The sequence below is a fragment of the Anneissia japonica genome, unplaced genomic scaffold, assembly GCF_011630105.1.
Source record: "Anneissia japonica isolate Jap-2015-1 unplaced genomic scaffold, ASM1163010v1 scaffold284975_len822289_cov185, whole genome shotgun sequence".
NCBI classification, from domain to species: Eukaryota; Metazoa; Echinodermata; class Crinoidea; order Comatulida; family Comatulidae; genus Anneissia; species Anneissia japonica.
Genome location: NW_022699685.1, coordinates 346,872 through 362,910, shown reverse-complemented (window position 1 = coordinate 362,910; position 16,039 = coordinate 346,872). Strand labels below are relative to the sequence as shown.

Below are 16,039 nucleotides of genomic sequence, written 5' to 3'. Positions count from 1 at the left end.
TATAGTGGTGAGTATCTCCGCCTGTCACGCGGAAGACCGGGGTTCAATTCCCCGCCAGGGAGTTAAAATTTTTGGAAAACTTTTTATACCAGTAAACATGCAATGACTGTTCGAAAAGGTTTCTTCGATTTAATGGAGCATTGTCATGCTTTAGTAACTAAACCATCCATTTTGCCCAGTTGCACTCCTTCAAGATCGAATTGATTTTAACGGCACGTTATCGAAGCGGATAATATAAAAAATAGATAAGCCGTACTAGTCTAATATATAATAGAAAATAAAACTCAGGATATTCTGTACTTTTATGACTAGTTTATTAATGACAGTACACAAGCTTTCACCTGAAGAAGTGCACTGTGTGCACGAAAGCTTGTGTACTGTCATTAATAAACTAGTCATAAAAGTACTGAATATCCTGAGTTTTATTTTCGGATAATATAAGTGCATGTTGACGACTCGTCCTTGGTAGTATAGTGGTGAGTATCTCCGCCTGTCACGCGGAAGACCGGGGTTCAATTCCCCGCCAGGGAGCATTTTTAATTTTTAATTTTGATAATGATGATAATGAATCAAACGAAACGTAGTACTGTATTCTGATCACATTCCTTTACATAATATTTTTTACATTTCTATTTTTCATAATTTTATACCTTCCCTATCACCAACATATTGACAATGAATCTAGTTCACAGTTTGGTGTTGTGGGATACAGCCAGGGGTGGATTTAGTGGGGGCTGCGTCAGCCACAACCTCATTTTTTGGAAAGTAAAAAATTAAAAAAATTAAAGAAAAAAACTTATTGATAGCCCAAAACGCCTCAGAGGTTATTTATGGGCGTATAGAAAACAAACAATTCTAGACGCCCTAGGGTAGTGTTGTTTCTTGATCAAGGCCCCCAACCCCCACTTTCAGACATCTCTGGATCTACCCATGACAGCACGTTTAAAAGTCCATAAAAGGAACTTTTGACGAGAAGTATTATGCTATAAAATGTTATTGTTTTCCGCCACCCATCCGCCTGTTTCAGATTTTTTTGATAAGAAAACTCATAGGAAATTAAAAAAACAAGCAAATCAAATTACAGTAACATGATTATGAAACAAGAAAAAAAAAAGTAGAATTAACACACACATATTTAAATTGGATAATTTTATTTCACAAAAAATTTACGACATAATTTCCATAGAATTTTAATGGTATATATATGCCTCATTATGTTACGCTTCAAAAAATTAGAGTTAACACACATATATTTAAATTGGATAATTTTATTCCACAAAATATTTACGAAATAATTCCCATAGAAACTTAATGGTATATATAGGCCTAATTATGTTACGTTTGAACATAAAAATACACCTGAAGAAATATAAATTGATGAATAACCTTCTCATTCATTTCAAGGTTTGCACAAAATGTAACCAACGGCAGCCATGTTCAGCCACCTGTAGCTAAATTACGACATGAGATCATTAATTTCCTTTTAACACAATATTATGGAGTAATTTGGCATTAGTTATATCATGATGGTATAGTCCATTGTTTTTAATTTTGTGAGCTCTCAGTCCTGTTCATTTCAGCTGCATCTTAGCTGGTTCTCCCTCATGACATGCTAGGATATCTTTTTGGCTTTTGCTTTACTCCTGTTCTTCTATATTCTTCTCTCTCCTGTAGGTATTCCTGTGTGCACTCTTCAATGAAATATATATATAAAATATATATATACTCTATATATACTGTGAATCATCAAAGGTATATATATATATTTGGGTATTAAAATTTTGTTTTAGTACTGAAAGTAAATCTGGTGGTTTTACTCCATCTTGTCAGCAAAAATCACTTATAGTGTTGGATAGAATGAAAAGAAATGAATTAATGAAAAAAGGATGGGTGGATGAAGGGATGGATGGATGGATGAATGATTGCAAGTATAAATCAATAAGTGAACAAATGTGAACTTACTGTTTGGTTAAACATTCTTTCAATGCTGAATTTCATATTTTTAAAAAAAATGTAATTTTTGGGTATTAAAATGTTGTTTTAGTCCTGAAAGTATTAATCTGGTGATTTAACTCCATCTTGTCAGTGAAAATCACTTATGGTATTGGATAGAATGAAAAGAAATGAATTAATGGAAAAAGGATGGATGGATGAAGGGATGGATGGATGGATGATTGCAAGTATAAATGAATAAGTACACAAATGTGAACTTACTGTTTGGTTAAACATTCTTTCAATGCTGAATTTTCTGCTCTACATTTATAAACCATTGCAAGGGAACTTTCTTTACAACATTTTGTGAAATCTAGAGATAAAAACAAAGAAAGTAAAATGTTTTTATTAAATTGTCTTAATCTTCCTCATTACTGCAATGAACCAACAAAAATAGCTGCTGCAGTCTGTCACTATTTGAATACCTAAATCCTGAAAATAATACAATTTCAAGTATTAATGGTAGGTCTTAATACAGTACATTTTATCTTCATCGCTCAATATTTAGGCCTACTTTCAATATGTTTATGTCATTTATGCAAATTCAATAAACTTTGAATAACCATGCAATAATTCAAGAAACCAAAATCATACCAGCAACTTCTTTGTCACACAAAATCTTTGCCTTTTCTCTTATCTTCTTTGGAATAAGCACTTCCAATTCCACCTTTCTGAGCTTTTGGGAGTTAACTAAAAACAGGAAATATTTTATATAAAATCTTGTATATACACGAAAACAAACATCAAATTCCTCCTGGGTGCGAATGAAAATATACAATGTTGCTTAATAACAATTTATAACTTACAGATTAGTGGAGGAAGCAAAGGGAAGGGGAACAGCTGGCCCGGGCCCCTAAATTTTCGCAAATAAAAAAAAAAATGGGGAAAAAAGAAAATTATATTCTAAAATTTATGTCTGAGAATGTCATTTCCGAGGTATCATATTAATCATAAATATCCTTACCTACACTACATCTTTGAAAGTCCCCCACCCACCCACTTCAAAATTGCAATCTCCCGGAAATGACTTCTTCCAACTTGGAACCCCTGCCATTCGGATTCTGGATGCTCCCCTGATAATTAATCATTCAGTACATGGTACGGGTCGTCCATCTTCACAATCGTTACGTGACCCGATCACCTCGTTCCCCCTTGACTAATCTAGTCTAGGAGGATAGGCTGTTCGCTGATTTAACAATCCCACACGTGTGTAGTGTTACTTGTCCTACCAGATAGATCACATAAATGCAATGTGGATAATGCTAATCCTGCACTGTCTTTATGAGACAATAAATTGTTCGATATATTTTTTTTGTAGCTTACTTGTTGTATCTGTGTTCGAGGTCATTATCCACTCTTGATGATTGTTATGCTCAGACCTTTGCCATTTTTAAAAGACCGATGATCATTAATTTATTATTTTTCGTGCACGTCAGCCCCGCGTCGAGTGCAAATAACTACAATACAAAATGCGAAACAAAGCGGTTTATTTATAAATATGTTTAATGTTATGTAATGCTCGGCAACATAATTAGTTGATATGGTATATCATGATAAAATATGAACACAATATAGATTTACACTTGAGCTAATAACTTACGTTAATCATGTGTATTTTCATCACAATTCTAATATTAGTGGATGACGAGGTCTAATTTTTATATTCTGTTGAGCATGCGTAGAAGTTAATTTGATCATAAGTTTATTGAGAGATAGCCTAGCACAGAAAATGCCTTTATTTAGTAGTTCTTCTCCATTTGATCAAGATGTTGGTAAGAATAATTATTAATGTAGATATTTAGTACACGTTATGTATTATTTTGATGCTAATTGTGATGTTAATGGTTCACATTAATGGACTCTTCTTTCAACGTCACTCTCTAGCCTAGGCTAGGCCTAGGCCACAGTACATACACTGTCAAGGCCCTGTCTCTTATACACATCTAGATGTGTATAAGAGACATTCTTCTCCATTTGATCAAGATGTTGGTAAGAATAATTATTAATGTAGATATTTAGTACACGTTATGTATTATTTTGATGCTAATTGTGATGTTAATGGTTCACATTAATGGACTCTTCTTTCAACGTCACTCTCTAGCCTAGGCTAGGCCTAGGCCACAGTACATACACTGTCAAGGCCGAATGCGTCCGGGCCTAGCCTATGCTGGTTTGACACTACCGATATGACGTAAGCTATAATTATAGTAGGCCTAGAACGCAGGGGCTAGTTTAGCATCGAAGTACACAGTTACGACTATGCTCATGATTCCGTTTAGCCCGCGAACCAATTCGGCCGCGGTGTATTTTCTATTTAACATCCAGAAATTCACTATCCGTAGGCCTAGGCTAGCCTACACTACATTACAACAATACCAACTCTCCCACTGATTTGACAAGTACAAAGAGACCCCATGTGGGGGCCCTAGCAGTCCCCCTGGCCCAGCTCATTGGGAGGGGGACACCCGCTTCCAAACCCACTCTATGCTCAGCCTCTGTCTGTCCGTCGGTTTGGCTCTGTACCAAAATACTCACAATCAGAAACAAGTACTAGTACTATAGGGCAGCCTAGGCCTACATCTTATTTTGTTCTCTTGATTTTTATTATTACTCAAATGTTGGCATTATTTATATTTATAAACATACTGTAGGCCTAGGTGCCTAGCCCTAGGCTAGGCCTACATAGTCTAGGCCTATAGGGCCTAGCCTTTATTTATTACGGTATTTGGAAGTGGATATATTTACGTCGCCGTAAACAAATCAGTAAACGATATATTTACGTAAATGAAACAATGCATGCGCAGTCATACTTTAATAAACTTGCATTTTCAGCGCTGCGTGGCCTCCAAGCCGTGGGGATTCCCCCTAGTTCACCACGGCACTACTTAATTTATAATTTTGTTTTTTATTTTTTATTAAACGTAATTTAATTTTCTACAACAGCATATGTAGTTTAATCACTAAATAAATTATTAAATCATTGTGTTACCTTTTCAAATAAAAGTGATATTATGAGCTGGAAATGTATGTTCATTTTACTCAAACTTTTAATGAATGAACACACTTGACCAAAATACAAGGCCTAGGCCTACGCGAGGTTTCCTTGCTAAACTCAATTAGCACGAAATCAAGACGATATTCTTCTAGGCCGACCTGTATTGTTATACGATAGTCAATCATCACAAATTAAATAACATCTATAATAATAATAATAATAATAATAATGACTTTATTTGAAAACGGAAAACTTGATCACAAATTAAATGTGTTTTTCACAAGGCCGTTTCTGAAGTACATAATAACAAAATTTAAATTACAAAAACAATTACAAGACAAACAGAAATAAAGAAGTAAAAGAGACCAAAATAAAACAATTACTGTATTATATCTTAATGTTTTCATTCAAACAAATTTACCCACGCCGTCACTAACAAAAACAACATCGTTATAGTCTTTAGTTGGGTCGAGCAGAGCCCCGATTGATCGCGAAGAACATACAGGAAGACCACGTTTGGACAGCACATGATCCACTCTACAAAGTACTTCGCTATGAAGCAAGAAGTAAACAACGAATAATAATATGCATGTGTTTTCTGTAAGATATTTAATCATTACGAAAAAGTGAGACCAGGGAGATTATTTATAGGGCCTAGACTCGTCAAAATGAAGCGCCAACAAATTTCTCATGATCTTTTACCAGCAATTTTTGGAAATCTAATTAATATGTGTGATGTACCATAGAAAATAGAAGTTAAAAACATTGTTTTTGATGTACTTAGTTTACTAACTTCCAAGCTGTGAGTCCATACATCCACCTCAGCCCCACCATGGTTGAGGCGGAGGTGAGAACATTTGAGGAAATAGTACCTCTAGATACCCAGAAATGACACTTTTATCACCATTATATAGTCAAAATGAAGCGCCAACAGATTTCTAATGTTTTACCAGCCATTTTCGTCAACCATGGAGATGAAATTCCTATGTGTGATGCATCATAGAAAGTGAAACTTAAAAACACTGTCTTCAATGTATACTTATTTTAGGCCTACTTACTTCAAAGCTGTGAGATCATACCTTAAAATAGTACCTCTAGTTTGCTGGAAATGACACTCTTATATTATAATTCATTATCATCGATTTAATTAATAGCTGTGATGTGCCATAGAAAAGAAAACTGAATTGACTTATTTAATTGAGGTATTTAATTTACTTTACCTACTTCATGTGCCGACAACCAATCTTATTACTATTATTAAATATTATTATTATTAGCACTCGAGTCGTGTATAATACTGTACGTAATTCAGATGTTTGTGGGGCAGAGATACATCTTTAAAAGCTGGGTCATTTATGCAGCTCATTACAACAATTTTCAGGCATCTTTTTGACATACCAAATTACATTGCGGATGAAAAATGAGAGGATCCCCCCTCCCACCCACCAAAATACGTTTCCTTCCATTTCAGATTTTTTTTGGAATTAGTAGACAGCTAGACGCGCTTAGATGACATCTGAAAAGAAGTTAGGCTAAAAATAGAAAGTGTCTGTTTTACCAGGGTAGCCTACTACAACTAACATCCATGTATACATGAGAAGCACACACACAAGACGAGTGACCCACACCATTAAAACAGGGAGATGTAATTTACAACCTGAAAATCTAAAATATACACAGAGAGCATCAACGAAAACTGAAACTGAAAGACCTGCACGAATATATATAAAAAAAAGAAATTTTCAGCGTCTTTTTGTTAATAATAAGGTGAAATTTAGGCTACCGCAGAGAATGAACTGTACAGTGTAATGTAATGCCTGGTTACTATTTGTGTGTTTGTGTTCCTAGGTCCTTTTAGTACAATTGAAATGTAATTTCTGAATACACAAACATTACAAAGCCAGGCTGGCTCAGAAGGAAACAATTTCTTTTATATGCTGTACAGTAATGAATTTTTGAAGACACTGAAGAGGCATTTGAAGAAATAGTCATGAATCGGAGAATTTTTACAGTTTTATTAATGGGAAATTCTGGAGCTATGCCACTATTTCAGCTTACATTTTACATCCAATACCCAGTAATCATCACCTCAGCAATGGAATTTGTCTGTTGTCAGCAATACCTAAATTCATACTCAATCATTTCATAAAGTAACGTGATATGATAATAATATAATTTTCTCCATGTTTATTCCACAGAGAAGGCAACATCTGAAAGCAACACCTCAGACAACTGGGGTGTTATTATGGATATTTGTGACAAAGTTTCTGCTACACCTAATTGGTAAGAAAGACTAGTCAATGTGTGGTTCTCTTTTTAATGTAATCATACAGCTTTTAAAAGTATATAAATAAAATATATAAATATATACATCATGAAGAGCAAAGGATATTAATCAAATTTGAAACATCAAAACAGTCTATCAATATCATATTTAATTAATAATTGTAGTAAAAGACCAAATTTTTTAAGATGGTTTTTATTAGGCATTGGAATAATTATAGTTATTACTTTTAAATAGTATTTGTGTCAAAAATCTTCCCACCCCCCCCAAATAATTGAAGCTTCTATTGAAGGGATACTTTTTATTGCCTGTGTCATTGTAATCTATCATGATACAGATCTTGTTTTAATGTAGAGCTATTATGAGTAAATCTTTTCTCCTTTCTTTTTGTCAAAGTTCAAAGGATGCAATGAGGTCAATACTGAAGCGACTTCGACATCCAGTTCCTCATGTTGCGATGCAGTCACTTACTGTAAGTTTACAACTAATGGAAAATAGATTGGCTGCATAATGAACCCTTCTAAAGTGTCGGTCATACTGACCAATCAGAACACCGCCAAAGTGTGCTCATGTCCCACAATCATGTGTTTGTGTATGTTGAAACCATTGTTCTGTGGAAGTTTTACAATAATATCCAAGGGAGGGGTGGTGGGTGTTCTTACTTAGCAGAATAGTCCATTCTGTAAAAGAATTCAGTATGCAATGTTTCTACAGGCAAGTGGTTGGTGACTGTGTCAGTAGCAAGAGAGTGTTTAACACACCATCAGTAAAAAACACTGTCATTTTCAAAGCAAAGTTCAAGATACATGTTTTTATGTCAGTACATGACACTGATCTATGATTTACCGTTCAAGCTTGGTCTTGAGCAAATCATACCAATCGATACACATGTTTCACAGTACAAAAATGGGTCATTACTAGAAATTTTACAGCAATCAAATGTTTGAACTTTGTGAACCCTGGTGAATAAATGGGTGCAAAGTTGTATTTCTAATGAGTGTAGCTAGATACAGAATCATTCATGATATTTCTTTAATTTATTAATTTTTTTGGTTTATTTGTATTAACACAGTGTATTGCACTGACAATGGCAGCAATTATTTACCGTACTTCCCATTAACAATTCTCAGACCTACTGTACACTCTGAATGGAACCCAATATTTTATGCTCCAGTATAAACATTTACATTAAAGTGTCATCAATTTAACCCCATTTCTATAGATTCCCACCTTGGTTTTGCATGAACTTCTTTAAGCTTTTAAGCCAATTTTATAATTTCTGTTGAGAATCAATAAGTTAACGTGTTTTATATTTTTTAGTTCTGTAATAAGTTAGTTAATGTTCTTTGATGGCAATTGGATAAGACTCACTGCCTCTTGATTGTCAATTTTTAAAGCAATTGTAAATTCTTTTGTGTTATTTCTATACAAATATGTTTTATTTTTGTAGGTTCTCGGAGCCCTTGTTAATAACTGTGGTAAACAGTTTAAAATAGAAGCTGCCTCCAGGGAATTTTGTAGTGAAGCAAAAAATATTATCATGAAGGTTTGTGTACAATTTGAAGTGTCTGCATATTTCTTACTAGATTATTTCAATTTCAAATCAGAATGAGAAAATATTTCCTCACCATAATTTATGTAATACTCTTCCTTATTCAGTGGTATAAAATTTTAAACGGTTGTCGAAAAGTCTGTAAAGTCCTTATTGTTTTTGTTTGTCTCATGGAATTTAATTATACTCGAATCCTCTCTCACTTTATAGCATAACATCTCTACAAATATTGTTCTATGCATTTTTGTTGGAATTGGAGGTTATTTGGTCGATTGATTAATATGCAATTCAAGTATTTTACCACTCCCTTTAAAAATATGTTGTTTATGTTTATAAAAATTGCCTCTCTATTTGGAAGTGTTACAATGGACATAAAATTTAAAAAATTTCTAAACACCGCATTCCTAGACATACATAATAATTGGAATTATAGAATCCCTATGCCTCAGTCTTACTCTTTCATTTAATTAAGCCTTATAAATTCAAATTTGTTGGCATTTACATAAAAATGTGTGCTTACAGCAACAGCATCAGGAAGTAGTTGCTCACACTACACATCCTTATTACAACTTATTTAGAGTGGAGTTGAATAGCTTGGTGGTTAAGATGTCTGCTTTCTTATCCATTTCCTTGGCCCTAGTGCCTAAAGCTGAATGTAAAAAAAATAATAAACCACAACTTGTAAAATTCAAAAGGCAGTTTGTAGACATTATGTAAGGAATTTAAAATATAACTGTTTATTTTCTTCTACAGGGTCATCCAAAACTTGGGGAAAAACTGAAGTTGATGATAAAAGACTGGGCTGAAGAATTTAAGAGTGATCCCCAGCTGAGGTAAAACTAAATCATTCGTTTTATTGTGTTGAGGTTGGCTAGAGACAAATTTTATATACTACATGAATCCAATTTTGATTATCGCATTGCCAGTTATGTTTATGGTGTTTGTAAACAAGCCACTAAAATGTCAAACAAACAGGCTTTAGTGAAAAATTAGTGTTAGCAAAAGAATTGGAAAATTGCATAGAATGTAAAATGATCAAGATTGACTTATGATACTAATTATTATTACAATATTAATTCCATTTCAGTTTAATTCCGGCATTATATCAAGAATTAAAACAAGCAGGTCATGATTTTGCACCGGATAAACAGGTCAGTGAATGAACTATAATTTACTCCCTCGTATGTTGAACTTTGCATAATAATAAATAAAAGATGTATATAAAAAAGTACAGTACTGTACTACATTTTTTTAATTGATGCAATGTATACAATGATCTGTTAAAATGTAATTATGTAAGGAAAAATGAATTATGCATTATGAAGTAATGAAAGGATTGGGACGTTAATTACATTAATATTTTTAAAAGATAAAGAAACACCCCCCCCCCAAAAAAACAACAAAAAACACCATAATATTAACATTATGGTCATAAATTACAACATCAATAGGTCAAAATTTTATAACAATATGTTTTATATATATGTAGCCTGCGAGGAGTGCACCAATTTCTACCAATCCAGATGTAGTATCTAGTCAGCAAGAAGAAGATGATATTGCAAAGGGTGAGCATAATTGAAGCTAATGTTTATATTGGTTATGGCTGCTCTCTTAAAACTTGCATTTATTATTATGTTTATTATTATTATTATTGTTATTATTATTAATTTATTACTACTGTACTACTACTATTATTATCATTATTATTATTTTTTATTTGTTATTATCACATCAAAGGTTGAAGTTTGATTTTTTTTTATCTCAACACAAAAAAGTATATCGTAAATTATGTTTTATTTTTCTTAATTTAGCTATTCAACTATCCTTAGAAGGGAAGGGGTCATCCGGCGTCGCCAGTAGCAGCCTGTATCCTACCACTAACATAGCATCAGTAACGGCAACAACTCAGCCCAGAAGGGAGTCTCGTAAGGTCAAAGCTCTCTATGACTTTGAAGCTGCTGAAGATAACGAGTTGACCTTTAAAGCAGGAGAGTTCATTAGTGTGCTAGATGACAGGTCAGTTATTTGACGAATCAAATCAATACTCTCATTTGTGGTTCTCATGCTGTAAAGCAATAGGAACCTTTGCAATCGTTCATGCATGTGCGACCGTACGTTTGTGAAGCTGGCGTGGTCAAATTTGTCAAATATTTAAAAACAACTGTTGGTTATGAATTGTTTGCATACATGAAGTTTTGGTCATGTAATTGTACCCTTTTGCTTGAAAACTTTTTTGGATAACATTAAAGCAATACACAAGAATTTATTAACCCCACTCTATCCAGTACAGTTGGATTATTGAATGTTTATTTTGATGTAAACCAAATCCAATTGCCTGACCTTTCGAAATGATAATTGGACTCTAGGGAATGTACCAAAATGCAAAGACTAGCTTTAGATTGGAGGACATTAAATAGACGATTCTCCCTGTTTTAAGTATTTTTAAAATCTATATTTTTTTAGCTCTCTTTAAATAAAAGGCCTGCAAAAAAAATACCTATTCCTTAAGATCAGCTTGGCTAAACAAAATACCAGTAAAATTTCTACTTTTCATTTTATCACTTGCAATAAAGTTATTTATGAACTTATGTAAAAGTAATATTTCTTTTTATTTTGTGTTAGTGATGTGAATTGGTGGAAAGGTGAAAATTCCAGAGGACTTGGCCTTTTTCCTTCCAATTTTGTTACAGCAGATTTAACAGCAGAAACTGAAGCGGGTAACTAAAATTACACAATAAACTGATTCACTTCTTGAAACATACCAATTGCAAGACAAGACGTTTTTATACCTTCTTTAGCGAACCAGCCGTCAATAATGATGATTTCGAATAAATATAAAATAAAATTTTTGGCCAATTAGCACACCTGCTAAAAAAATTAAAATTTCAGAAAAAAAAAAATTGTCTTTGTTTTTGTTACGCCTGCCGTTACCGTGACAAATAAGAAATGTATATTTCTTCCTTATTCTATAAATTTAAAGCATTTAACCCTCCCATTACTAACTACAATGTTTACATTCAACAATAATTTTTTTTTTTAATCCTCCATCTCAATGTTTTTGGCAAAACCATTTGTTAGATAAGAAAGCTAAATTTTATTTTTTTCGCTTTCCTCTGATGATCTTTAAAAAGTTCGCAAAACAAAGTATAAAAAAAATCTTGCCTAATTATTTAAGATTATTTTGTTTATTTTATGTTAATTTGCATTCAAAAGTGATATGCTAGATCGTGAATAAGTCAATGAATCATATGAATGAAAATATTTGAACCCACTTGTTATTGAGGTTAATTCAGAAACCTGTTTTTTTGATAGACATCAAAGCTAGAGAGAAAAAAAGTGTTTCATTTGATGAAAAAGTTGAAGTACATGCTATTGAAGCAGCTCCAGTAGTTGTAGCGATTGATGAAAGTAAAATGGAAGAAACTTTAACGATGCTTCAAAATGCAGATCCAACAGAAGAACGGCCCGATCCTCCTGAGATGCTTGTGTCTGAAGGTAGTATTCTTTAGCATATAATACTTTGCCACAGATGGGCAAAGTGCGGCCCAACAGTGATTTTTTTTTGCGGCCCGCGAAAATGAATTAAGACACCTATCGCCTGTAAAAAGTAATATTAAAACTGAGCATAAAGGGGTATAAAAACAGTGCATGAAGTTTTTTTGGAAGTGCACTGGAAACCTAGAACTTTGGGTGTGGCCCTCGGTTTTTTTAACCAAATTAACTTTGGTACCCCGACCAATTTTTATCACCACTCCTGCTTTATGTCTTGAAGAATCTGGCATAGCTGTGAAGCCATGGGCATCAAATCGAAAGATGGGTTTTTTTTATGTTTCAGTTTCTGTTTATTGTTACATAAAAGGTTACATGAAATTCTTCTTGCAAGATTCAACATACACATAAATAAACTTAATATAAAATATTATTTTGGGTTTGAAGCTAACCACTTATTGGGGTTCTACAGCATTGTACTGTATTCATATGTTCTCTTTATTTTATGAGTACAAGTGGGTACCACCTGGTAGGGTTCATACACCATTCTGCTGAATTTAATCTCAATTAAAAAAATTAAAAACATTTTTCATTATATGTATTTTTGTAGAAACTTGTAACCGTATGGCTCCGCTAATAGATCAAGAATTAGAAAGAATTGATCGTGAACACGCTGATTTGACAGGATTGAACGAGAAACTAGTTAAAGCATTTGATTTATACCAGAAGTTAATGAGAGAGGCACCAGTGTATGGGTATGCATTAAGGACATCTGTTCCGGGATCTTATAATGCTATGCCATCACAGGTAAATACTTGTCCATTCATTTGAAATGACCATTTGAGACTGCATACAAGTTAAAGCATTCTGCAACATACCTTATATGTAAATTATCTAATAGTATGATTTTTAAAGCAGTCTTTCATTAAAAAAGTCTTGTGCCGCTTGAAATAAGCAAAGGGTATAGAAAAATTATGTTGCTTGAAAACAATATCAACCACGATTTTCTTCCCCACCCTTTGACGACCTTTTGAAAGTAAACCTATCTAAATTCTAAAAAATGTTTTTAAAACATTCTTGCCTGAACCCAAAAAATATTCTAGTAGAAACTGTTAAAGAAACAAAAGAAAATAAATACCGAGGAACCAGCATCACAGCTCGATTTACCCACAATTATAGGATCCCACATAACTTTATCATAAGTAGTTGAATAGCCATATTAGTCAGTAAATACAAACGGATAAATGAATTGGTAGTATTTATATGACTATCATTAATTTTAATTTCAAGAGCTTTTTCCCCAAATCAATGAGGAGGCATCATCAGGTGTATTCATGCAGTGAATACAACCATAATATTTTCTACACTGCAAAGTGCTACCAACTCATTTAATTGGAGATCAAATGATACTGGTATCTGACTAACTTGTTATACCCAAAAAACCCCCTAAAGTTGGCAGAAAATATAATAGTATGGGAATTTAACTATGACGGTTAAAATGGAGATATAGACATGATATGTTTTATAGCTTGCTCACACATACAGCATTTCGCCAAATGTAACAACTTAAAAATTTTAGCAGTTTGCTAAATAATAGGAAGCCTTAGATTTGCACGATGACTCTAGAACGGATTCACTTATACGTGACCGTTATTAATTTCTCTGCTCAAGGTAGATTTGGGCAAAACTGCATCCTAGAATTCAAACAACATGGGCAGATGACTACCATTGTTGTACAATTCAAAGTTTCCTAATGACGTCCACTATATCAAACATCACAAGACACTTTGTGTTTTTTTCTGTTGACAGTATTCGTCTCTGCCTCTATACATGTCACAAGGTGCAATGATGTCTGGCATGCCTGTTGGAATGCCACCACCACATATGATCACATCTGCTCAAAGTGGTCAGGCCATGACATCAGGTCTGCCACAAGTTGGGCCATTACCTCCCGCAATGAATGGTCATGCTCATGGTTTGATCCCAGGTTTGGCACAAGTCCCTGGGATGGAGCATACAGGGCAGATGCAATATACATCAAGGTAAATCATCTTCATTTATTTCTTATTAAAAACTGAGTGGCTCATTCAGAAAAATGCACTCGTCTCATAAATATACCTTAATTGATAGGCTATAACACAGGGGGCAAAGTGCGGTCTGCGGGGCGTGGCAGCCCGAAAACAATTTTTTTCTGGGAAAATGAATTTAAAACCCTATGTGTGCGGCCCATCAACCAACACTGCCTAGAAAACATGTTATTTTTTACTGCCTAACACCAATTATCTGAAAAGAGTAATGTTAAAATTGAGAATAAAGTGGTGTAAAAGCAGTGCTTGGAGGTTTTTGGAAGCATACTGGAAACATCAAAGTTTGGGTGCGGCCCACAGTGTTAAATCAAAAATTCACTTTGGCCCTCTGACTGATTTTTATGCCCACCCCTGGACTATGAATGATTATAGTGGTTAGTACTTTACTTTGATTATGACATTGTTGGCAAGACCTATCAGATATCAATACTACTAAATTGTAAATGCTGATAATAATAAAAAAAAAAAAACCAATTACAATTTACAACAAAAAAGAATACTATTTTTAGTTTAGATACATATTCTCTTTCCTTACAATACATTTTAATCATATTTTTCTGTTTTTAGTTTTTGTTATTTCATTTTCCTATTCTCTAATCTTCACAATAAATTATAAAAAATGTTGGTTGCTCAATGAAATAATGAGTTGTCTTCTAATAATAATAATAATAATATATAGAGGTCAGTTGAAATGGTCTGAGACAGTGAAAGATTTCTGTATACAAATGTTTTTAATTTTGCATGATAATTTAACATAGTCCCTTCTCCATTAAATAATGAATCAATTATGATTTAGTCCAATGCAGAGTGGAACATTCACACATCAGAGCACAAGCGGTCCTGGTATGTCGGTGACTGGGGAGATGATGCCAGCAAATCAAGGAGGTAGTACAATAGCTCTTTCCATGATATCTCATTCATCAAACCAGCCATCATCGTTACCGTCAGTGGCGCAAATGGGAGCCGGCAGCATGAACATCACATCAGGCCCCTCGTCGTTACCAACGATGCAGACCACAGGGGACTTGACAGCAGCTTATAGCAACCAGGGGGGCATTGCAGCATCTCAGATGCCACCATCATATCAATCAATTTCTCCACCCACCCAGCAGCCTGTGTACACCCAACCTCAGCATGAGTTTTTACTTTAGCCTAAAGTACTAACAACATTTTGGTGGAAAGCAGGTCCATATTTATGAATGATCAAATACCTAATCATGTTTTGTTTCTTGGAAATCACACAATTTATCTAGGAATGTGTTACTCATTAGTTTTTTTTAATGATCAATTTTCATCAAAGAGTATAAATAGAAGAGCACATACTCTTGTGTGTAGTAGAAAACATCACTCCCTAGTGTAAGACATCCACTGCCGTTTGTATGTTCCTCGACATGAGTGTTCTGAAGTACGCCCACTATGAACTTGGTAAGTAGAAAATAGTACTGCATCATGTGGAAAACTGATAAACAAACAGACCATGCGTGGTGCAGGACGCAGGTGAACATACAAATGACAGCGGGCTGGGTAGGGCGTAACGTTTGTTCACGCCTTCAGTGAGCACAGTTGGCTTGCTTGTTCTATTTATACTCCTTGGTTTCATTAAGCATATGTACAATAATATAATTTCATCATGATCATTT

At 33.9% G+C, this 16,039-nt stretch overlaps 2 protein-coding genes and 1 non-coding gene across 4 annotated transcripts; 2 read left to right on the top strand and 1 right to left on the bottom strand.

The window, feature by feature from the left end:
- Positions 1 to 459: 459 nt before the first annotated feature.
- On the top strand, positions 460 to 531 carry Trnad-guc. Its single transcript has one exon. It is a non-coding gene; the product is annotated as a tRNA-Asp (tRNA).
- Positions 532 to 1,132: 601 nt separating this feature from the next.
- LOC117103081 (COX assembly mitochondrial protein homolog) lies at positions 1,133 to 3,660 on the bottom strand. Its single transcript, XM_033243575.1, has 6 exons — positions 3,593 to 3,660; positions 3,316 to 3,449; positions 2,587 to 2,682; positions 2,215 to 2,305; positions 1,963 to 1,987; positions 1,133 to 1,689 (listed from the first exon to the last, which is right to left on the bottom strand). The coding sequence occupies exons 2-6, from the start codon at positions 3,338 to 3,340 to the stop codon at positions 1,603 to 1,605; spliced, it is 324 nt and encodes a 107-aa protein (XP_033099466.1). The 5' UTR covers positions 3,341 to 3,449; positions 3,593 to 3,660; the 3' UTR covers positions 1,133 to 1,602.
- LOC117103055 (signal transducing adapter molecule 2-like) lies at positions 3,620 to 15,787 on the top strand. Of its 2 annotated transcripts, none has more exons than XM_033243524.1 (13): positions 3,620 to 3,764; positions 7,186 to 7,270; positions 7,668 to 7,743; positions 8,722 to 8,817; positions 9,577 to 9,656; positions 9,911 to 9,974; positions 10,313 to 10,388; positions 10,635 to 10,839; positions 11,446 to 11,540; positions 12,136 to 12,318; positions 12,923 to 13,119; positions 14,122 to 14,354; positions 15,196 to 15,787. In XM_033243524.1, the coding sequence occupies exons 1-13, from the start codon at positions 3,722 to 3,724 to the stop codon at positions 15,548 to 15,550; spliced, it is 1,788 nt and encodes a 595-aa protein (XP_033099415.1). In that variant the 5' UTR covers positions 3,620 to 3,721; the 3' UTR covers positions 15,551 to 15,787. The 2 variants fall into 2 exon arrangements, with proteins under 2 accessions (XP_033099415.1, XP_033099417.1); XM_033243526.1 differs by lacking the exon at positions 3,620 to 3,764 and adding an exon at positions 3,962 to 3,981.
- The last annotated feature ends 252 nt before the right edge of the window (positions 15,788 to 16,039 follow it).

What these genes read in the sequence shown, in the direction of transcription:
- LOC117103081 (XM_033243575.1), bottom strand. Translation starts at nt 3,340, where the DNA reads ATGACCTCGAACACAGATACAACAA. An exon ending in CTCGAACACAGATACAACAA is followed by an intron (nt 2,683 to 3,315) that starts GTAAGCTACAAA and finishes TCCTGTTTTTAG; the next exon opens with TTAACTCCCAAAAGCTCAGA. An exon ending in AAAGAATGTTTAACCAAACA is followed by an intron (nt 1,988 to 2,214) that starts GTAAGTTCACAT and finishes TATGAAATTCAG; the next exon opens with CATTGAAAGAATGTTTAACC.
- LOC117103055 (XM_033243524.1), top strand. Translation starts at nt 3,722, where the DNA reads ATGCCTTTATTTAGTAGTTCTTCTCCATTTGATCAAGATGTTG. An exon ending in TTGCGATGCAGTCACTTACT is followed by an intron (nt 7,744 to 8,721) that starts GTAAGTTTACAA and finishes TTATTTTTGTAG; the next exon opens with GTTCTCGGAGCCCTTGTTAA. An exon ending in CAGATGCAATATACATCAAG is followed by an intron (nt 14,355 to 15,195) that starts GTAAATCATCTT and finishes ATTATGATTTAG; the next exon opens with TCCAATGCAGAGTGGAACAT.